The sequence below is a fragment of the Sorex araneus genome, chromosome 7 (assembly GCF_027595985.1).
Source record: "Sorex araneus isolate mSorAra2 chromosome 7, mSorAra2.pri, whole genome shotgun sequence".
Lineage (NCBI taxonomy): Eukaryota > Metazoa > Chordata > Mammalia > Eulipotyphla > Soricidae > Sorex > Sorex araneus.
The window spans coordinates 45,021,076-45,044,760 of record NC_073308.1 but is presented as its reverse complement, the minus strand read 5'-3'; the positions used below and the strand labels follow the sequence as shown (position 1 = coordinate 45,044,760).

At 33.7% G+C, this 23,685-nt stretch overlaps 1 protein-coding gene across 1 annotated transcript in view; it reads right to left on the bottom strand.

Moving 5' to 3' along the window:
• The window catches only part of ADAM7 (ADAM metallopeptidase domain 7), a 65,052-nt gene that overhangs the window by 8,410 nt on the left and 32,957 nt on the right, over nt 1–23,685 (bottom strand). Inside the window, exons 5-16 of the mRNA XM_055144223.1 lie at nt 23,261–23,337; nt 22,070–22,262; nt 20,294–20,347; nt 15,837–15,908; nt 13,117–13,286; nt 10,499–10,583; nt 8,467–8,597; nt 7,445–7,619; nt 5,505–5,594; nt 5,175–5,370; nt 4,448–4,550; nt 2,902–3,091 (exon numbers count right to left, since the gene is read on the bottom strand). Of these exons, the coding sequence (XP_055000198.1) occupies nt 2,902–3,091; nt 4,448–4,550; nt 5,175–5,370; nt 5,505–5,594; nt 7,445–7,619; nt 8,467–8,597; nt 10,499–10,583; nt 13,117–13,286; nt 15,837–15,908; nt 20,294–20,347; nt 22,070–22,262; nt 23,261–23,337 (1,536 nt within the window). The remainder of the gene's footprint in view (nt 1–2,901; nt 3,092–4,447; nt 4,551–5,174; nt 5,371–5,504; nt 5,595–7,444; nt 7,620–8,466; nt 8,598–10,498; nt 10,584–13,116; nt 13,287–15,836; nt 15,909–20,293; nt 20,348–22,069; nt 22,263–23,260; nt 23,338–23,685) is intronic.

The window sequence follows — 23,685 nt, the reverse complement described above, 5'->3', positions numbered from 1 at the left end:
TAGAATATAGGGAAACAGCAAAACTACTAAGAAGAAATAACTTTGAAATGAAACTCTGATAATAATTTTATAGTAAACTTCCTAAATGTTAATTCCTAAATGCAGTAGCCTGAACAAATCTTTCAAAAGTCACAGAGTTGCAGGCAATATAGATTAGTAAAAGCAAACATTTTGCTTTTTCCAGGATAATCATTTGTTTACCTAGTAGAGACAGCCATACTTATATCAGATAATACATATATTAAGGTAAAAATGTCATATATTACACTACATTACACTAGATATTTACTATGCTAAAACTCAAAATTTCAAGTGCATACTATTCTATATTGTGCATGGTACTCTTTTGATCATAGAGCATGGATTGGGATGCAAAACCTTGTCACTATGTTCATAAAGAATGAAATTATATAAAGCATTCTTTCTAATAATAAAAGATATGTTGAAACTAGAAATCAATTATAAAATAAAATTGAAAAAAATCTTAATCATATGGAGACTAAGTAACATGATATGAAATAACTATTAGGTCAGCAAGAAAATAAAAGAATAATAAAAAAATCAGAAAAAAATTAGATACATAAAGACAAGAATTAACAGAAACTATGGAATACAATTAGCCAGTACTAATAAGGAAGTTAATATAGATTTAGGCATACAGTAGGAAACAAAAATATCTTAAATACACAATCAAACCACACACTTAAAGGGTTTTTTTGAGAAAACAGAAGAGACATTAATGAAATATGTGTATAATCATAAAACCTTAAAAGAGAAATAACAATTCTGAGTAAAAGAAGAATGGAAGTACTATTCTTACACTAGGTTACAATGAAAACTAAAGTATAATGTATACTAAATTGTAATTATCTAGAGGAATATGAAAAATAATCATTAGCACTCATTATTAGGGAATTTCAAATCAAATCTACAATGACATATTTTTTCATATCTTTGAGAATAATATAGGTAAAAAATTCAGAGACAAAAGTATTGAAAATATTGTAAAGAAAAAAAGCCTCATATTCTTTTGGTGAGAAACTGGTGTAACTCTATGGGAAACAATATTGAGCTTTCTCAAAATATTAAAAAGAGTCTATTATAAGACCCAGAATTTTTTTCACATAGCTACTTAAACAGTATAAAAATATAAATACAAATAAACACATGTAGCTCCTCATTTTTAGCTCTATTTATAATGAATAAAATAGCCTAAGATCTCATAGGTTGATGAATAGTTAAAGTTTATTTGGTTAATAAATTAATGTATATCTGCAAATATATATACTTGTAAATATATATACATGATTGTATGATTTTTTAATAACAGTTATACTATTTTGCTAACTAAAATAAACACCCACTGACAGATGAGTAAAGAAAATATAGTATATGTATACAGTTGAAATCCTGTTGTTATTCGCAAAATTGTTGGTGGAACTGAAGGGATTTATGCTAAGTGAAATAAGCCAGATAAAAAAAGACAAACACTGGATGATTTCACTCCTATATAAGATTATAAAGAAACAAAGTGTGGAAACCAACAAAGTCCAGACCAACTAAATACTTGAAATTTTAACCACAACTATGGCTAACCAGTAGAGAAATGTTTATTGAGTACAGATGTTAGAGGTGGTCAAATGAACTAGGGTGAATCGTTAAATATACTTAAGTTTTGTAAGGTGTTATATATTTGAGGGGGCTGGAGCGATAGCACAGTGTGTAGGGCATTTGCCTTGCATGCAGCTGACCCAGGTTTGATCCCCAGCATCCCATATGGTCCCCTGAGCACCTCCAGGAGTAATTCCTGAGTGCAGAGCCAGGAATAACCCCTGTGCATCGCCGGGTGTGACCCAAAAAGCAAAATATATATGCATATATATATATATATTTGAAAAGGTATGCACCTTATACTTCATATTATATTGTGTTGTAAACCTGTGTTAATTTAAAAGATCACTGTATCACTGTTATCCTGTTGTTCATCAATTTGCTTGAGTGGGCGCCAGTAATGTCTCCATTTGTCCCTGTCTCGTGCTAGTGTAGACCAGTGGTGTATAGGGGGCTCTTTCAGGGTCAGAAGAATGAGGACTATCATTGTTACTGTTTTTGGCATATCGAGTACACCACAGGTATCTTGCCAGGCAATTGTTAATCATAGCACTGTAGCACTGTCATCCCATTGCTCATTGATTTGCTCGAGCGGGCACCAGTAATGTCTCCATTGTGAGACTTGTTGCTACTGTTTTTGGCATATCAAATGCGCCATGGGGAGCTTGCCAGGCTCTGCCATGTGGGCGGGATACTCTCGGTAGCTTGCCGTGCTCTCCAGAAAGGATGGAGGAATAGAACCCAGATCAGCTGAGTGCAAGGCAAACGCCCTGCCCACTGTGCTATCACTCTAGTCCTAGTGTTAATCATATCATGATAAAAATACTTCTAGTGCATATTTCATTATTAGATAAGTAATTTAATAAAAATGAATAATATATTTACTGTTTTCATAACTTAAGCTCTGATATCTTCAAGTATATTTACATTTATGTAATTTATGCCCTGTACAATTACTGACAACATGTAACATGTGCTCAACAAATATACACCAATGAATAAGAATACATGACAAATATGTAGCTACTTTATGGTCAAATTAAAATTATGCCTATAATTTAATTAAATGTCTTCTGTAAGTTGTTAATGAAGCAAATTTAAATATTTTATATAACAAAGATTAGGCAAAGTTAGCACTTATTATAGTATCATTGTTAGCCCAATTAAATCCAGTTGGCAATTATTTTCTACTTTCTCATATACAGGCCTCTGAAGACAATTATAGGATTCAAAGATGTTTTAATGTGGCTAAATCCAGAATTATAATTAAACAAAGGGATTTTATCTTACCATTTCATCTCCACACTTTGTTCCTGGATCAACTAAGCCTAAATCTCTAGAATTGTGGTATAGAAAGAAGGTTCTGCATTCAGTGGTGGTATTTTGTTTTCGAAAGTTCTTAAGGTGGTAGATCTTTTCTTCTCCAAGACTAGATGGATGTTTCCCTCCAGTGCAAAATATCTTTCCGCATTTGGTATTTCTAAAGGAAAAGAAGGATAGCCTCAGAGAAGAATTATAGAGATTAATCTGGCTATGGTCTTGTCACTTGTTTATTTACTTATTTGTAGAGCGGTCTCACCAGCAGGCTGTGCAGAGCCCAGAAGGAGCAGGGTAAGCAAGTAGAAAAGCATCGTCTCTTGACCCAGAGAAGGGCAGATTCGAGTGCAAATGACTGTTTAACTATCTCTATGAGTATCATGAGTTAATACTAGCTCATTTGCAGAGTAATATCAATATCTTATCAATTATCTTCACTGGCATTGCTTTAATGTGGACACTAAGATTTCTTTCTTGCATAGATCAAGAAAAATTGTCATCTATTGGTTCCCACAATAAGCTTAAAGTTGCTACTATTATATAAAAAAAATGTTTACAGATTAAACCACAATTAAAAGCAAGAGAAGTGAAGTCTTGGCCCCGTTTTCACCTAGAATGTTTAGTAACAGAGCTGAACTCCATTTCAGTCTAAATTCTGCCGAACACACAAAAAGCCCTCAGAATGTCAGTAAGAGAAGTCTTGCTTAGCTCATCTTTATAAAATTCAAAAGAACTTTCAAGTCTTCCCTTTTTTGGGAATAAGGACTCCCAAGCAATGCTCATTGGTTTGTCCAGGAAACTCCCAGTAATACTCAGTCAGCTTCACTGGTTCCATGTAGCACTTCAGGAGGGTCAGCATTGGGGGCTATCTGAGCCATCTGTGGCGGTTCTAGAGGGCCATGAGGTGCTGGCAGTCATGCTAGAGATCTGTGTATGCACTATGCACAGCACCCGAGTCTTTATTCCAGCTCAGGTCTTCTCAATTTTCCAAATTGAGCTTCTACCTTTCTTTTCATACTTTCTGCTCCTTCCTTCTTCTAGCCTACTTTCTAGGAATTTTCTCTACTGCTATTTGCTGTATTATTCTTCTGTGTTCTTTTTGTCTCCATTCTTGACATTCTTGAATCTTCCCATCTCTGGAAACAATTATAGGATTCAAAGATGGTTTAATGTGGCTAATCCAGAATTATATCCATGAATCCCATGATGTTTGGTTAATAAGTACAATACATACTGAATAAAAGCTCTGTGGAGAATATTGCTCTCTCCCCGCCCATCAACACTTCCCAATAACCTCTGTTTAAAAGACTCTCAGAATGGGTTCAATTGGCTGCATTCCATATAGTCCCCCAAGCATGGTCAAAAGTAATTTCTGAATACAGAGCTAGGAGTAATCCCTGAGCATTGTTGAGTGTGACCCAAAAAGCCAAAAAGAAAAAAATTCTGAAGTCAGAACATTGATATTCTTTTTTTGTAAAATACACCTAGAAGATATTATTTTTCTTTATAAAATACTTACTTTTCTTCACAAGGAATTAATCCACTTTCCTTGTTTTTGCAATATCCAAATATATTTCCTTTTTTATTTAGCTCATAACAGCTGTCAGGGCCATCTTTTGCTCCTGGAATCCAATATGGTATGACCAGAGTAAAACAATAAGAGCATGAATCATACAATATCTTATTTTTCTTATATAATTCAAATTAGCTCATCATATAGTATCAAATAGCCTATCATGTAGGGCTGGAGCAATAATGCAGCAGGTAAGGCATTCGACTTGCATGCGACCGACCCAGGTTTGATTCCTCCATCCCTCTCGGAGAGCCCAGCAAGCTACCAAAAGTATCTCGCCCACATGGTAGAACCTGGCAAAATACCCGTGGCATATTCAATATGTCAAAAACAGTAACAACAAGTCTCACAACAGAGAAATTACTGATGCCTGCTTGAGCAAATCGATGAGCAACGGGATGACAGTGATACAGTGATGTAGTAGTAAAGTGGAATGGGAATAACAACTTATCTTAAAGTGATCCAACAACTATTTTAGAAACAATATGGATATAAACAAGTTATGAACATTCCTTACCCCACAACTAAGCTAACTAATGAATAATTGGGATAATATTTATAGAATGCTAATGACCCAAATGATATTAATTTCAATTTCTTCTCAAATTCTTACAAAAAGGAACAGAGAAATAATGGGACTATCTTTATAATCATTACTGAAATCGATTCTCACCATCACTAAATAATTCCAGACACTGATCATCTCTGGTGGGACATTTTCCCATGAAGCAGTAGCCTTTTGCATTATTGCAAGGAACTCCATTTACTTGGAATCGGTCCTTAGGACAACCAGAATAATGGCCAGTACACATTTCAGGAAAATCACATTCATCTTTCTTTGGTCTACATATGGAACCCGCCTTTTTCATCTGGTGAAGACAAGCAATAAAATTGAATCAAACAAAAAATTAATCCAGAGCAGAAGCATTCAGAAAAAATATCTGGTCCCACCTACCCTTCATAAGCTTAGAACAGGAAAATTTTTGTTCGCAGAAGATCTCACCTGACAAAATTCACAGCATTCTCCTTCTGCGCAAGCGGATCCTGGCGTCAACATACACTTATGCGCATCACAGCAAGGATTAGTGCATTCCTGAAAGTGATGAAAAATTGAAGATCAGAAACTGATTTACAGTTTATCTCCTGTTTGAAGAGTTAATTAGTGGTGTTCCTGTGTAATTTAATATTGTATTTCAAAAGCAAGTACAAATGAATCATCCTTGGCTATGATACATATAAAGTAAATTTATATAAAGTAAAAATGATCTGTATCCTGGTACGTAACAAAGGTATATTTCATGTGTTCAAATAAAACTGCGAAATAATTTCAAAGAATATTTGAAATTATTAACTTTGCAAATGGATTAAGAGTATTTTCACATTTAATTTAAGATATTTGAGGACTAGATTTTATAACTTCTGGACATATCATTGTTCCTGCTGTCCTGAATGGGGCCTCTTAATCACTATCCTATTAGACCTCTATTCAAATGTACAGTGTCTTGGCACTGGAGAGATAATACAGTGGGCAGGTTGCTTGCCTTGAATGTGGTTTATAGTTCAATCCCTAGCACCCCGTGTGGCCTCCTGAGCTCCTCTAAGTGATATCTCTGAATACAAAGCCAAGGAACAAACCCTGAGCACTGGCAGGTATGGCTCCCTCCAAAGAGTATAGTATCTATAAAACAGATGCTATAAACGTGGTCCTTGGATTCAAAGCATCAGCATAACCTCCTAGCTTGCTTAATAGTGTCTCAAGATCTCAGTTCTACCTCAGAATTGCCAAGTTAGAATATATACTTTAATGACATTCCTTGGTGATGTATGTACTTGATACACACTTTAGAAGTAGTCTCCATCAAATACATTTCTGAGGAATTTATGGAAGAATGTGTTTCTAGGTTAGAGATTAAGCATATTAAAATTGTTCTTTTTCTCAAAGTCCAGAGACTAGGACAGCAGTAAATATGTGAAGACCTAGAAGATTTCTGCTCAAATTAGACAGAGCTTCCTAATACTGTGAATTGTCCCACTGTGATATAGACCAACCTATAAAGCGCCAAATAAAACTTGATTGACAGGGGAGAGTTTATAGAACATCTTCCTACTCTGCCTGAGAGATCAGACAACTAGGACCATTCTCACAAGAAAGTCAATTAGCCTGTAAACTAGGCAAATGAGATTCTGTTGCTCTTTAGTGAGATCATTAGACATAACTCATGATTTTATTTTTAAAAAACCTTGGAATGAACACTGGTGGAAGGATGGGTGTTGGAATAGTATATGACTGAAATCCAACCATGAACAGCTTTGAAGAAATAAAAAATTAAACAAATTTTTTAAGAAAGCCTTGGCATGATGATATACCAAAAGCTTATTTTCAAATGAGTAGGGAAGAAACACCTTTTGAAAGTTTTATGATAAATTCCATGGTAAATTGATAGCTATCTGCCTATATGTTGGGGCTAGATAGATAAAGGGAACAGGAAGGGCAGTTTACAAGACCCTTCAATACTGAAGTCAGAGATAGAATGCTGCCCTGGAATGCTGCTAGGTGAGGGGTCAGTTCCTATTCTTGGTTTCCTTTCTTGGAAAAACTTCCTGCTGTGAAAGTCCTTTACAAAGACAATGATTATTATAATTTAAGGCACTTGGGTATGTAAAAGACTAAGATAGTTATCATTAAATCAAAGAGTGTTATTATTCTCTTTTTTTGTGGTTACTGGTTCTAAGCAATAAATACTTTGAAGGGAAGACAGTTGAATCTGCTGTCCACCAGGCTACTACCCCCTGACCCTTCACTTTTCCTCTCTTGGGTTTTTTTTTTCTCCTAATCCTAGCAGAATCCCTGCTTCAGGCCTGTTCACCAGGTCCAGACTCTGGCACATGCATTCTACTGGAGCATAAACTTTGTCATTTAAGGACAATATCATTTGAAAATACCTCGAGAGATCCACAGTCACATTCTTCCCCATCATCCAATTGATTGTTTCCACAATATGGAGAATTAGTTAATTGAGAAGAAAATGGAATGTTGAACATGCACGCTGGCTTATAATCCTTTAAGTATTCCATAAACTGAATTCTGTTGCATTTACTAAATTTGAGTGCAGGAACACTAGAGATAGGATATAGGATGAGTTAAAAAATATTTATATAAAAGCACAATGGTAGAACAGCAATGAAACTTGTACAACGAACTTGAAAAAAAATTACTTATAAACAATGCACTAAAAAGTTTGATTTCTCTCACATTTCCCTTACTGATGTAGGAGACTAATAATTAGATTTCTTTGTAATAGAAAGTATTTATTGAAACTAGGACAACATAGAGTACAACACCCTTCAATATTTACCTCAATGTAAATGGGGAAGGGATAAAAGACACAAATCCTCTCTCCTTTACCTTTCATCATTCATCCAGACTTTGACTCACAGAAACAAACAAAAGACATTTTTTTAATAAGCAATTTTGTCTAACACAGTGACTAATATAACATAGTTCTAATAAATATTTGCTAAAACTAACCATTTACTACCCATTATCTTACACATTCTAGGAATGCAATTGTTTTTTCACCTGAAGTTCATCTCCTTTCCATTTTCATCTGTTCTTTGTAGCTATTATTGACGCAATAATGATACAAGATGGAGTCTTGAATACACTATGTTAGGATGGTGATACCTTAAAAAATTGTACATTGTATAATATTGGGCATCTTATATTTCGCAATGTGCCCGTATGGTATTTCAGAATGTTTCTCCTTATATCACTAGGAGACACACTATAACTAACAGATATTATCTCTCAAGGGAAACTACGTCCCCTGCTTGGTTTTGTAATAGATCTTCCTGGGCATGTTAGGGAAATATATTACACGCGATAATATTTTATCCTGCATGTTCAGTTTTTACCTAAGCCACTCCCAACATATTTGTGTGTATTCTATTTGTTTGGGTCTCACCTTCCTTCAGGATCCATCACACATCTTCCCAAAGTACAGGTACAAGGGTATTCATCGTGGAGCATCCCAAGATTATGCCCCAGCTGATGTGCTATTTTGCTTGCAACTATAATTAGGTCAGGTAAAAAATCCTGATAGAAGAGAAGATATATTTTATAATAGTAATATAATCATAATCCCATGGTGGCATACAATAATACATATGCTTTGAACCAGAAGCTGGGAGACCTGTTTCTAATTTCTGGATAAGCTACTCTATTTATCATAACAAGATTGATATTTTCAAAAATTTGAGAGTATAGACACAATTACCTCACACTCATGCACTTCAGTTTCTCTTAAATATATAATTTAGATGAACAAAAGGTCTTTTCTAAAGGCAATATCTAAATTCTCAATTATTTTTGTGACAGCAATAGTCATTATTGTGTTTATAAAGAATTGTTTGTATAAATAGCTAAAATATTAAACTAACATCCTATAAAGTGAACCTGATTGATTCCTATGTACTAGATATTTAGAGATAAAGTAAGATATTTCAGGCTTATCTTTTCAATTAGTAGTCTTACATTGCACCCACAATTCTAGGCAACTATTATGGGGAAAAGTCTGTAGGGGAAACTATTTTCAATACATAAAATCTAAGGCAGAGTTGACTTTTAATTATTTTTAGAACTGCCTGTCATTTTTATTTCTTTAACATTAAGAGATAGCTCTCAAAGAGAGGTAGAGGTAGATATTAAATAACTGTCAAAGCAAAGCAACCCTAATTTGGTGACTTTTGTTCTACTCACAGGAAGTTTTTTTTTTGTTTTTTTTCTTTTTTCTTTTTATTTATTTTTTTAATTTATTTATTTTTAATTAGTGAATCACTGTGAGGGTACAGTTACAGATTTATACACTTTTGTGCTTATGCTTCCCTCATACAAAGTTTGGGAACCCATCCCTTCACCAGTGCCCATTCTCCACCACGAGTAAACCCAGCATCCCTCCCACCCTCCCCAATCCCATCTCCCCCCACCCCACCCTGCCACTGTGGCAGGGCATTCCCTTCTGTTCTGTCTCTCTAATTAGCTGTTGTGGTTTGCAATAAAGGTGTTGAGTGGCCACTGTGCTCAGTCTCTAGCCCTCATTCAGCCCGCAACTCCCTTCCCCAGCATGGCCTTCGACTACATTATAGTTGGTGATCCCTTCTCTGAGTTGCCCTTTCCCCAGAATGTGAGGTCAGCCTCCAAGCCATGGAGTCAACCTCCTGGTACTTATTTCTACAATTCTTGGGTGTTAGTCTCCCACTCTACTCACAGGAAGTTTTTAAACTGGCCTGAATGGGTTATAATATTCTAATTGGGAATTGGTAACTGTTTGTATTAGATTTAATTAATTCAGGGCAAACTATATTGCTAATGTGCTATAAGATATAACCACATATAAGCAATATAGAATGCCATGAAGTAATTTAAGACATTCTAATATTTTACTTTAATTATAGCAATAACTAGGTAGAGATACTAAAGAAAATAAGTGTTAGAATTGGTATTTTCAATAATTATAAAATTACATACACAGCATTTACTAACATAGTAAATCCCTGGAAATGTATTAGATAAATAAGGAAAGACAAGAGTTTATAGATACCTTTCTAAAAGATAAATGCAAGGGTTTCTTGATTTTAAGTGATTTTTTATTTCTCAGTACAAGGACAATTATGTTCATTAGTCAAATCAGTCACTAAATTTTCTATACATTGCATAACTACTTTTAATATGTGAAAGAACAGTATTAATTTGGTTAGTACATACTATGTTCTTTAAAACTCTAAACTTCACTGCTTTACCTTCACCATTTATTGGTAGTATAATATTTGTTTAGTGGTAGTATAAAATGTTTCTTTTTTTATCTATTAAAGGAAAGATAGCAATTTTATCATCAGCAGGAATACAAGGGTATACATGCTCAATTTCAAAAGGCACAGAAAATTGTGGAAATTTGATACTAAATTTTGATTATGTAATGTAAATAAGTCATAACCTACCTTAACAATACTGGAGGAATAATAGGGTAGGCACATACCCCCTGGAAAAGAAGTTCCTTGTGTGTGAGTGTTGATCCACTTGCCACTGTAAACACGATGCAGATACAAGTTTAATAGAAGACAAAGTTTAACTAGCATAAAAATGAGTAAACCCATACAATGTTGGTGCTAGATACCAACATTTGCTTTTTCCCTTGGAGTTTTGGAATTTAGGATGATCTTACTTGTTGTTAAGCTATATTTAAATGTGTGGTGTATTTGAGATAAGAAGGGAAAAGTCTATGCACTCCTATTAAATTATAAAAACAAACAAAAACACCTCTATCTAAAAATTCCCTAAAAATACATTTTGCTTTGATTTATCCTATCTTCAGTTTTGGGATAAAAAATACTTAAAAAAAAGTTTAGAGAGGGAAGCGTATCATTGTAAATTGATTCAATATCACAATTAATTAGCTACATTAGAAAATATTTTTAAAAAATAATCAACTGAAGAAATCCATTGAGGATTCATTCTGTAGCTATAATCAAGCATTCAATAAAGTTGTGTAAAAATAGAATTGTAAAAGTATACTATTTAAGATATATATGTCTTACAGGCTTTGAAGAACACTCAAAGCTATTTAAGAGAACTACCACAAATAAATTTGCATACCTGGAGTGTAATAAAGAAGACTCAGGTGCACGAAAGGTGGTTAGACTAGATTACCCCTTTCTGTTTTTAATTTTTTTGATCGAGTCAAAGTCAAATTCCACATCTTCCTGTAGTCTAAATATTTCTTTGTACATTTATATCTCAGTCTGTGACTAAGTGTCTTAGAGATCTGGTCTTTCTAGACATTGGATCACTGTATCACTGTTATCCTGGTGTTCATCAATTTGCGGGCGCCAGTAAAGTCTCCATTCATCCATGTAGAATGCTAGTGTATCCCGATCTTGTATTGGGGGCCCTTTCTGGATCAGGGCAATGAGGACCATCGTGGTTACTGTATTTGGCATATCGAGTATGCTGAGGGCAACTAGCCAGGCTCTGCTGTGCTTTGGATATTTGGGAAAAATTACTTATGGATATGAAACACTAGTGAAAGGAACAATTTTATTATAAATTTTGTTTATGGTCACTTAAAAATAAATATTAGAAATTTAAAGTGTCTCATTATTTCTAAGTTTATGTAACTTATGAATATAAGAAACCTATCACATAAGAAGTCTAACAAATGTTGCCCAGCTGAACCTAAAGTAACATTTCCCTTGCTTCACTCTGAGAAACTGCTACTCATAATTTAAGAAACATTCAGACAGCAAAGGTTAGGATTAGGGCTTTAGACATGTACTGTTTAGAACATTTCAAAATTAGTTTATTGGTATTTTAAATACAAGTCTAGAGAATACAGTAATGAGTATAATCTTTCTTGCTATGAATGTTCTGGTGATGTTTACCTTACTCCCTTCAATTGTTTTGCAGCTATCTTATATATGACTCTACAAATATGTTTGTCATAAATATTGTCCTGGACATATACTATCAGCTATCCAAGAGATGGAAATAAGAAATAATGTGATTTAGGAGGTCAGGTTCATTGTTATCAATCTACTAAAAATCATTCCTAACTTCACATTATAGTCTTTGGAAATTTTGAACTCAGTGATGGTTAACATTTAGAAAGCACAATTTTCAGACACTGTTTCTAGTTATCAGGAGAAACACATACTACAGGTAACAAAGTGGTATTACTCTTATGTTATAGTTCATCCCCCACCACCATCAGGACCACCACTTCCCCTCCCCCATTACCATCCCCAACCCCTTTGCTAGGGATATGAACCAGTGGGGCTATAAAAAGAATTGGATTAAGCTCAGGACCTCATGTTTGCTAAGCAGGCACATGTAGGCTACTGACTTATCTTCTGGGAACTCTTATATAATAGTCTTAAAGACAAACTAAAAGTTTCTATTGCTCCAAATTGTATTGCCCCACCAATTAGCATTTTTAGGATAAGAGGACTGCTTGAAACTTAAGGTTGAAGTCAGTGCTGCCTACAATTTTCCGTTTTCTAATAGGCTAAATAGGGTGTTAAGTACTGTAATAAAAGTGATTTTAGCAATTAATGATGTTATTTGCAATAATTCCAAGCCTTTTGCAATATTAAAACATTAATCAGATTAGATATCTGTTTTCTTTAATGGGAAAGAAGATGCTTTCCATGGGTAGGTCACTGGATGAGAACACTTTAATGAGGAAAAACTTGCAGAGAATGAGGTTATTTCCCAGGAAATGTAGGTTTTGGTAGAGTACTGGAATGACTGAGTATGAAGACCTGACGTGAATTGTGTTGGACACTGATAAATAAAGTAAATTTTTTCTAAAGCTATTTCCATTACATAATAAAATTTAAAATCCTGCCTAGAAGGATTAGAATATGTTTCTATTCTAGTATTAACCATCACTAAGAAAATATTATTTAAAACTTTTTTTCAAGATTTTTTGTTTGCATCACTAGATGCAATATGTGTCTCTATGTACTATACAAAAATGATAGCTTAAAAAGTTTTTACATTGTTTTTTTTATTTTTCAAAATTTATCTGCTCCAGGAATAGGGGAATATAGTTACATACCTGAGTAACAAAACATGGTCAAAATTCTTCCTTTTTTTAAGGAATATTTCTTGCCAAGTTGAAAACTGTAATAAGGTCTTTTCTATATTTTGGTTTATCTCTATTTTATCTTCATTTGTCCATATTTCAAGGCCAACTAATGTCACATGGATGTCCAAGGTTTTATAAATCTGCTCAAAAGAGAAACGTTTTTCACAAAATCATGTTTTAGGAGAATTCTTACTATATTTTTATATTAAGATAATTTTAATGTGTAAGATATAGAAGTAAAAATATCCATTTTTATTTTATAAATAACTTTACATAAACAGTATCCTGGGTCTTCTTTACATCTTTACAGGGACAGAGTTCAGAATTTGTCCAGAATAAAAGGTTTATGAAAACTCTGAAATTACAACTAACCTGAAAATTTCAATTTACTGAAAATGGCACAGTTGAAATTCTCTTTATTAATTTTTTTTTACTTTAGATCATTGGTTGATTATTTGGCAGATTAGAAATTTAATATTTATTTTTAAAGTTCTGTCATTTTTCATCAGTTTGATTTTTTAATCATTTTGTGTTCTAATAAATTTTACTGGGCATTATTTAAAATTTGTTTTAAGAAGTGTACCATATAAGCCTTATCAGTCACTTTCATTTGCCTTTATAAAGATCTATTTACTAGGTTCTTTGATTCAATTATAAAATAAGACAGAATTTGTGAAAATATTTGGAGAATTATGAGTAAATATCTATGTGTTATATTAATTTTTTACTCCACAAAACAAATACACTCTACCTTGCAAGAAAAATGAATAATAATAAGGTTCAAAGAGACAGTATAGGGGTATGTTGCTTGCCTTACATGTGGCCAACCTTGAAGTGGTTAGTTACCCTGGGTTAATAAACAAACTTTATCGTAAAAAATCTGATCCTTCTGTACAATAGAATACCTCACAATTAAGTAAACTAGCAAACTTGTGAAATTATGTGGCTGGAGAGATAGTAAGAGGGTTAACCAATTGCCTTGCATACAATTGACCCCAGTTCAATCCCTGGCATGACATCTGGTTTCTCAGGCACTGCCAGGAGTGATACCTGAGCAGAGTCCAAATTCCCAAAAGTATTAAAAATAGCTCTCATGAAGTTAGATTTTTAGCTAAGTAATGACTTCCATCTATAATGGAGTTTGTGGTGACCATTACTTTTGACCCCGATCTTAACATGCAGGAAATCTGATGAGTCAGACCAAATAGAGGCTATTTTGTTTATTTACTGTTTCTTTTTTTTTTAATTGAGGTATTTTTGAGACTCAACATTTATGGGTGAATTTTCATTTAAATTTAAAGTTCTGCAAAGGTGCAAAAATAAACAAAAACTAACATCCTTTGAAAGTGTTAGCCTATAATGAGAATGTACTCTGTACCATAAAGCTATGCTTTATTAATGGAATGATTGAATGGTTTTGGATGCACACTTTTGAAAGGTTACTCTTTATATTGAGAAATAACTTTGAAAATTCTGACATAAAAGGAATGGAAATATAATAAAAGTAAAATGAGACAGAATGAAGTGAAATGATGACTATGGATTCTGTTGAGCAAAGGGTCAGTGAGAAGTGGTATAATGGGAAGACTCAGGATATTTAGACTATTACGTTTTGTTTTCACATGCCTTCCCAACCTAAACTACAATCTTTAATAAAGCTTATTTATGTGCAACAGCTGAAAATTATGTTTACTTTGAAGCTGGAATAGGGGGAGAGGGAGAGAGATACACACATTTATTTAAAGAAATTGGAATATAATTAAAAACTAAAGACAAATTATCTTTCTCTTTATAAATTAGTAGTCACCGACATAAAGGTGTTATTTTAACATTTACTTTATGCCCTAAAGTAAAGGAGGTAGATTGATTCAGAGTTCAACATATGAAGTATGTGTACAACTCATTGTGCTGTTCTTTGAAAATACAATTAATTCTAGCTTTGATAAATTAATCACTTAGTGGATTTTTTAAATTGAATCATAGTGAGATACACAGTACAAGGTTGTTCATTTCTTTCTTTCTTTTTTTTTTTTTTTTGGCTTTTTGGGTCACACTCAGCAATGCTCAGGGGGTTACTTCTAGCTTTGCTCTCAGGAATCACTTCTGGTGGTGCTCAGGGAACCATATGGGATGCTGAGGATTGAACCCGAGTTGGCTGTGTGCAAGGCGAATGCTCTACCCCTGTACTATCACTCTGGCCCCTTTAGTGGATCTTAGTGAAACATTTTCCTTGATTTTTGTGCTACAACATAGACAATAGATTATAATCTGAAAGTTTCTCTTCTATATAACATCAATGGGACAGTGATTTAAAGGAGAGAATTTGATTTGTGTTTGATGGATAGGCAAATTGTCACAAATCTTGTAAATAGTAACCAGCGTTTGTAAGTTATTTAAATATTAAATGCCATTAACTTGGTAACCAAAGATTAAGAATTGTAGTTTATTTGTTGCCATAAATTTTTGAACAAAATTTTGTGACTTGGTTAACTTGTGAATGGTTATGATTTGAATTAAATCAGTATCAGAATTAAAACATAAATTCAGCAAAAATTTATTGTAAAATATTTTTAGCAATTAAGAAAATCTAATAAACATTAGTTCAGAGTACATTATGTGCTTTCGGGGTATAATTACATGTCCCTTTTAAGTAAATATTTTTCAGTTTGATTTGGACTATCAAATCTTACCATATTGACAAAATTGACCATTCCCCATACTCGATTCCTTAATTTACTGTGAGGATAATTATTCCTGTGATACTGGAAATAAAAAATCATACAAAAATTAGTGATAAACATTAAATAAAATAGAACAAACCACTTCATCCATGTGAGATGTTAAAAAATATTATTGACTTTCTATCGTCTAAGATTTCAGCAACATACACAAAAGCACATTTTTTTACATAAAATTGCTATGTAAAATTGTTTTTAAAGACATTCTTCAATTTAGCATCCTTAATGTCCCTTTTTTGTATTACCTTACATTACACTGAAGAATATGCTGTTAGCTGCTCTTTAGAAATCATAATTACCACAAAAATGAAACAAAACTTATTAAAACCATTGTATGATAAACAACTGCAACTTAAGCAAATGTATCAGCCCTGTGTCAATGGTGATAACAAATTAAGGAACATGCATAAAGAATCACCAAGAAGACAAATACACGCTGAAGACAGGCAAGAACCTTCTCCTAGGAAAAAGGCCAAGGAAGCAAAGCCCCTTTCCTTGCCGAGCCTTTGATTTTATCTTAAGAACAGATTTTTATTTGATCTTCCTGGACCATTTTATCTCAGTACAATCACTATAGACCTGATAAAATGTACCTGAAAATAGAAAGTATATTGTACGCATAAACATTTATTACTAGATTTCTTAAATATTAAAAACACTGCCCTGAGTTCTGTGACTATCTACCATTACATTTATTTATTTATTCATTCTTTCACGTGCTTATTCATTTTTACACACCTGGCTGTGCTAAGGGCTTACTCCTAGATTAGTACTCAGGGATTACTCCAGGCTGTACTTGGGGCCATTGAACTACAATAGTGCCTGCCCTCTGGATGAGGACATATATCTGGATGATTCTCCTTTCCTTCAGGAGACTAAACACAGGTGACATTAGATTAGCTTTAATCTCCTATTTTTCCCACTCCTCAATACACTCCTTGTTAGTTTAACTGGTACAGTTACGGAACTTTTTTTTTTTGAGAAGTTCAAATGTGTCCTCTTAATTGTTAAATAACTAATAGTTTTTCTTACCTTCCTGGATATTGATAATTTTCTTCATACAAACATTTATTTACTCAGGATAGGGAGATAGTTCAAAAGACTGGAGCATATCTTTTGAATTTTTAAATAATTTTAAACTTATAACTTGAAATTGATGGTTAAAAAAAAAAGTAAATGCTGCATCTATCTCTTTTCTTTGTTTCTGCTTTTTGGTTGTTTTATCTTTTGGTTTGAAGCCATACTTGGTGGGACCCAGAAACCATATGTGGTGGTGAGGATTAAGAATGCCTTGGCAGCATGCAAGACAAGCACCTTACCCTTTTTACTATCTCTTCAGCCCTTCTGAATCTACTCTTAATGAATTCTTTTAACTTTTTAAATTTTTTGCCAACTATCAATTTAAGTTTTGAAAAAAACGTAGTGTATACATATGAATATATAATATTTTTTGAAGAAAGGATATGCTATCAAGAATGATACATATATTTATAGTGTTGAAATCATTTATTTGTTTGTTTTTTGCTGAATATTTTCCTCATTGACCAAAATTTTCTGGTAGAAGTAGGCCAAAAACTATCTTTTTAAATTTTTAGCACCGTTATACAATCCAACATTGTAATAAAACTATTAGTCTTAAAAAGTATTTTTTCACTATTCATGAAACCTCCTCATACACAATGCTATTCCATGCGGTATGTGACAACTGGCATTTACACTAAGAACACAAAATTACTGAGGAGGTCGTTTAAAAATTTTTAACTTGCCCTATTCACAAAAGATCTAAATCTAGAGAAGCAAAAACCAAAGAGCACCCACCCACCTGTGTGCCTGACTTGTTGCTTTTGCCCTGACTCTGAGTCTCAAGATTAATTATTCAGCTGGAAATATAGTACATTCTTTAAGTACAAGGTAGATACCAAATTTTACTCAAATTTTGAACTTATATGATGGTGCTAAAAATGAAAACCTGTAGTAGAATACATCTTGGAAGATCATTATATCTGAGAAAAATTTAAGTGAAATATGAGTTGAGATAAATACAAGAAGTTACCATATATTGTTTTAAAACTTGGTTACTTGTTTTTGAATAACAATATCCCTAAATAGCGTGATGTGCAAAAAAACGACTAGTTGATTAGGTTTGTCTATTGAAAACTTAATGTTGCTGAAATGTAAGTAATGTGATTACTGAAACAACCAGCAGTCTCTTAGTTTGAGGAAAAACTGAGAAATAAATGTACCATTGATAAAAAAAAAAAAACCAACTACCTTTTTTAGCAGTCCTGATACTTTTTATTTTACATGTTTTGAGCTAAGTTGGTAAACTGTGTAATGAGGACTATCACTTAATTGAAAGAAGAAAACTAACAAAGTGGAAGCCTCCAGAAAGAAAGACCTCCTTTGCACATTCTTGAAGATTCATTTACTATATTCTTTGACTGCTTAGGTGGTAAATTTCTGCTTTTTATACATTAGTTAATTCTGGTGTTTTGGTGAGCAAATGAAACACGGCCAGTTGTGGGACGTCAGTGAGTAGGATGCATAAAGACAATTAGTTGTATGTAAAAAGGTCTTGAGCCGATCATGAGAAAGAAGTAAGATGCATATAAAATATTTTTATTTTATGCCAATCCCAGTAAGAGAATGACTAGAGCTTTAACCACTTTAAATTCTAGAAATTTAACCACAGAACAAATGACAGTGAATATTTGTTGTGTATAATGTGGAGAATTACACACAATTACACACAGAATATAGAGGATTCTAGACACAGCTGACTATTAGTGAGAACTGTCCCAATGTGTGAGACATTTTAGATTGGAACTGAGTTAGGCATAGAATCACAGTTTCATAACTATACCACTTCATTAATTATTTAAAGTACTTGAAGTGCTTTTCCTCCTTTGCAATTAATTAGTTAACTTCCTCATATATTTAGTTGTATCTTTTGTGATAAAGTGTCAATGGACATTTTTGCCTTGGATAATGTATGATGCTTCCAAACAGTTTTTATATACAAAGAATTTTTGATACTTCTACATGTCAATGGCATATAATATTATCCCATATAATTAACATATAATTCTAATATCTGCATGACTCAAATTTAGTTTTTTGCTTTTCCCATGCATAATATTTTTCTGTTCATGGTCAGGCAGAAAGAGAACTTCCTTTGTCTGCAGTTTTAGTCAGACTAGCCTAACAGGTTCCCTTTCCGGGGTGGGGCAGTTCTTCATGGCTTTGGGCATTATGTAGTATATTAAAGTACAATCTGAATATGTGGATCGTCACATCTTTGGTTTTTACTTACTGTTATGACATTTTCCTCTTTATTTCTAATAGTTGGATATTTGCTGTGTTGTGATTTTGTCTCAACTATAAATTGAACATGTATTTCTTTCGTTTTTTTTTTTTTCGGCGGGGGTGGGGGCACACCCAGTGGTTTTCAAAGCTTGTCTCTGGCTCTGTGTTCCAGGATTGCTCCGGGAGGTCCTTGGAGGACTGTGTGTCATCAGGAGTTAGGCTAAGGCCTTCTGCATACAGAGCATAAGCTCACCCCACCGACTTATCTCCCTGGCCTTATATTCAATTTTTTTTTTAATACATTTAGCATGGGCTGGAGCGATAGCACAGCGGTAGGACGTTTGCCTTTCATGAGGCCAATCCGTGTTCTATTCCTCCGCTCCTCTCGGAGTGCCTGGCAAGCTACCGAGAGTATCGCGCGCCCGCACAGCATAGCCTGGCAAGCTACCCATGGTGTATTGGATATGCCCAAACAGTAACAATAAGTCTCACAATGAGAGACATTACTGGTGCTCGCTCAAACAAATCGATGAGCAATGAGATGACAGTGACAGTGAAAGATTTAGCATTCTCATATTTTGTGGGATGGAGGGTTCACAAATTGCACTCAGGAGATGCAAAGGCTCCTCATGGTGATTCTCAGTCAACCATGCTGACAGTTGAATGTGAGGGCCACAGTATGTAGTGCTGCTCAGGTCCTGTGATGCTGGAGATTAACTGGATCATCCCAGGGATGCTCAGAGTTCACCATGGTCACAGCCTGCAGTCAGGGTCCTCCAAGGCTGTACTCACTGATGTCTGGGGGATCATGTAGTGCAGGGATCTGTTTAGGGTTGGCAACAAGCAAAACCTATCCCCTGTACTATCTTCTTGGTACGACTCATATATTTTTAAAAGGAGCTCAGCGTCCTATTTTGGCTTAATCTACTATACTAAAGAAAAATCTGGTGATCTATTATAAGTCAGTTTGGGAGTACTGAAAACAGAACTTTGAGACCATATGAAATCAGTAAAATTCTTTGTTTATAATTCTTTGTTAGAATCTAACTACAATATTATAAAGATGAAGAGAAGATAAAGAGTAACTTCATCTACAAACTTACCAAATTCATATCAGCAACAATGAATAGTTCAACAAACTTTTCTTTATTTATATTCTGAAAATTTAATTAAAGTACAGTTAATATTTATCATATTGATATTTCATAACAGTGTATTCAAGGTATGAGATGGTATTTTGATACAGGAAGGTGTAGTACAGAAGTAGTTCTAATAGTTCTAGTAATAGACCTAAACAAAACCTGCTTGTTATTTATATAACTCAGTATATGATATTTTAATAAATCCCAAAATGTACAATGAATTTGATTTTTGTTTTCAGTGTCATGTATTGAGTTAGATGTATATTTTGCAAGTATAAGCCTAAGGAATACTGTTCTCAGATTTGACAATGTTCAATAGTTACACTTTTGCTTTAACTCTTTGGGGGATTAAGTAATCATTTAAAAATTGACTTATTCAAGCAACAACTATCCACAAGGTGTTTCGTCTACTGGTCATTGGATGTGTGCACAATGAGTACTCACAGAGCTTAAAGACTAATATCTGTAGGAGGTTAGAAGGTATCAACTAGCTGTGTAGAAAAGCCTGAAACACGGAGAATACTCATCATGTAATCACCCAGATTAAATTTTAATATGTTACTCTCAGAATTTTCCATAGCAGTTTGAACACTTGGTCAAATTAAAAGGGAAGAAGAAAAGAATCTAGATTGTTATAAACATCCTAAACCAAGAACAGGGGAGACAAGGAGACAGTTTTCTCGGTAGTGTAAATTTCCAGATATGGTACATTTCATTATTCACAGTGAAAGTCCTACTGCTGTGTAACTTTGAAGGGTTGGTAGTGTCAAAGCTTTCTTTCCCCACTCCCCCATTTATTGTTTTCGATGGACTCTCTGGGTTTAGAAAAAGATAAAAGACTGGCCTGGGGTTTAATAATTTGAGGGTGTGACAGCTTCTTCCTCAAAGATCTTTTCCTACTGCATCCTTTTGTTCTGATAGGCCAGAGCAGAAATTTAAGAACACTTTTGCACTGATGGGGACCATAGGCCCTTGGACAGACAGTACCAACCAGTGTAAACTGCAATAGAACCCGTTACACCCCTAGCCTCCTAGCACCTTATTGCCATATTATAAACACACCCCTGATCGTGATCCTCCACTACCGTCTGTACATGAGATGGGTGTTCACTGTGTGTTCCTCAATTGTGCATGCTCAATGATCTCCTTGTGAGTGTATCTAATTTATTGAAAATCTACTGTAATATATGTTATTATGTCATTCTATGCCTATTGGGCTTAAAACCCTCATTTTTTTTTTCCTTTTTGGGTCACATCAAGCGTTGCACAGGGATTACTTCTGACAGTGCTCAGGTGACCATATGGGATGTTGGGAACAGAACCCCAGGTCAGTCTCGTGCAAGGTAAACACCCTACCCGCTGTGCTATCATTCTGGCCCCCTAAAACTCTCACTTTGAAGTCATTATTACCGATGCTGGTGAACAGTTAGTAAACATCCTTCTCAATTTAAGTTGTTTTATTGCTAATAAAGCCTCTTTTCTGTTCAGTTGGTCCTGCAAATGTTCCTAATATGAACATTGTAGGTAGATCCTTTCTTGAAATGGATAGCAAAACTAAGATTTACTCTGGGGAAATTGTCTATATAGTTTCAACAATAAAATTTTGATATGTCAGATTTTAAAATAATAAAGAGCAAAACTCAACACGAATACTCCATTAGAAAATCACTTTAAAGATCTTAGAGGAAATAGAAGCATTTCATTTGAGATAAAATAATTTTAAAATAAAACACTCACAGTCATTTTGGAATCTTCACTGGATTTAGTATTATTCTTTAGAACAGATGTTGTAGTAAAATTTGCCTCTGTACAAGAATAATTGGCAGAAAACTTCACCCTTGGGTTATATCTTAATACCAAATGTTCTCCCTCCTCTGAATATTTCACTGGTTTAATGAGGTACCTGTGATCATAAATCCTGAAGAAACCCCTGTAGAAATAAAAAAATATATATGTATATATATACAAAATGTATTCCATTTTACTACCATATAAGTACATGATACTATTCTTTTTTTTAGTATTGAGTTTGCCTTCTTAACAAATGAAAAGTTAAGGTCAAAGCTTTGTGATCACGCAACCAGCTATACTGAGTGATAAATAAATGATACCAAAAAAATGAAATAGCATGTGGCAACTGGTTTCAGTAACAATAAATTCATATGTGTCAACTTATGTGAATTTTTATAAGTTCACCAGCCTATCTACTTTGAAAATATGTAGAGTAGCAAATACCCTCTGGGGTTGTGAATATCCTGGAAAGTGTAAATTCTTGTGATAAGGTTTTAATTTGTTTGTTTGGTATGTGTGAATTTTTGCAACCATCTTGCAGTTAATAGTACTATTATGTGGTGATTTTGTCACTATATGGGTTCTCCTCTTGGAAAATTGGAGTTACTCAAGCTTTAAATAAAAACCTTTCAGTTACTACTTATTTTGACCCTTTGTCTTTCTGTGTTTTCCTTTGTCCTTGAACCCAACACCAAATGACGACTTATATAGTCATTAACTTTGACCTTCTGACAAATAGTCAAATTTTGTGAAAAATTGTCGATCATTGAGATATGGCAATTCACAAGACAAGAATTCAGTAGGCGTGTATTTTGGATCACTAATACAATAAATGTTCAAGAGTAGTTTCTGATTTTATGTTCTGATCTCTAACAAGACAAATTGCATATTTTTCAATATATATAGTAAACAGCTTGTTTGTCTAGATCTGGGTATTAGAAACATGTTTCCTTCTTTTTATTTTGGTCAAAATGAACATAAAATATAGGCATCAGTGGTTACTGACACTGGTAATATATAATAGAGTTTTTCATTATATGTTTCCCTATACTAGATTTTTAAAAAACTATTGAAGTTAATGTCTTTGGAGATCCACAGGAAAAATCAAAATATACATAGAGAGAAATTGTGCGGTACCTCAGACCATCACATGTGCTGATGCTGGCAGAAGAATCATGTTCATGTACAATTGTCCCTTGGTAAAAACAATGATCCTAAAACAAATTAAAAAAAAGGCTATTGATATAAATGAATAGATTAATGTTATTTTCCATTCCTAATAAATATTATTTTGGTGTAACAAATAATGCTTATATCCATCCAAATTTCACTTAATTCTTTACCAATTTGGAAAATTGAGAAGCTATTTTATAGAGTCTGTTTAAAATTACACAATTACTTTTATAGAGCAATAGAGGATTTAGAATTCCTTTATAAAAATACCTAAAGAATGTAAGTATTCTTTTTTTTTTTTGAGGGAATATTGGGTCAGACCTATCAGTACTCAGAGTTTACATCTGTTGATGCTTAGGAAACCATGAGCAGTGCTGGGGATTAAACTT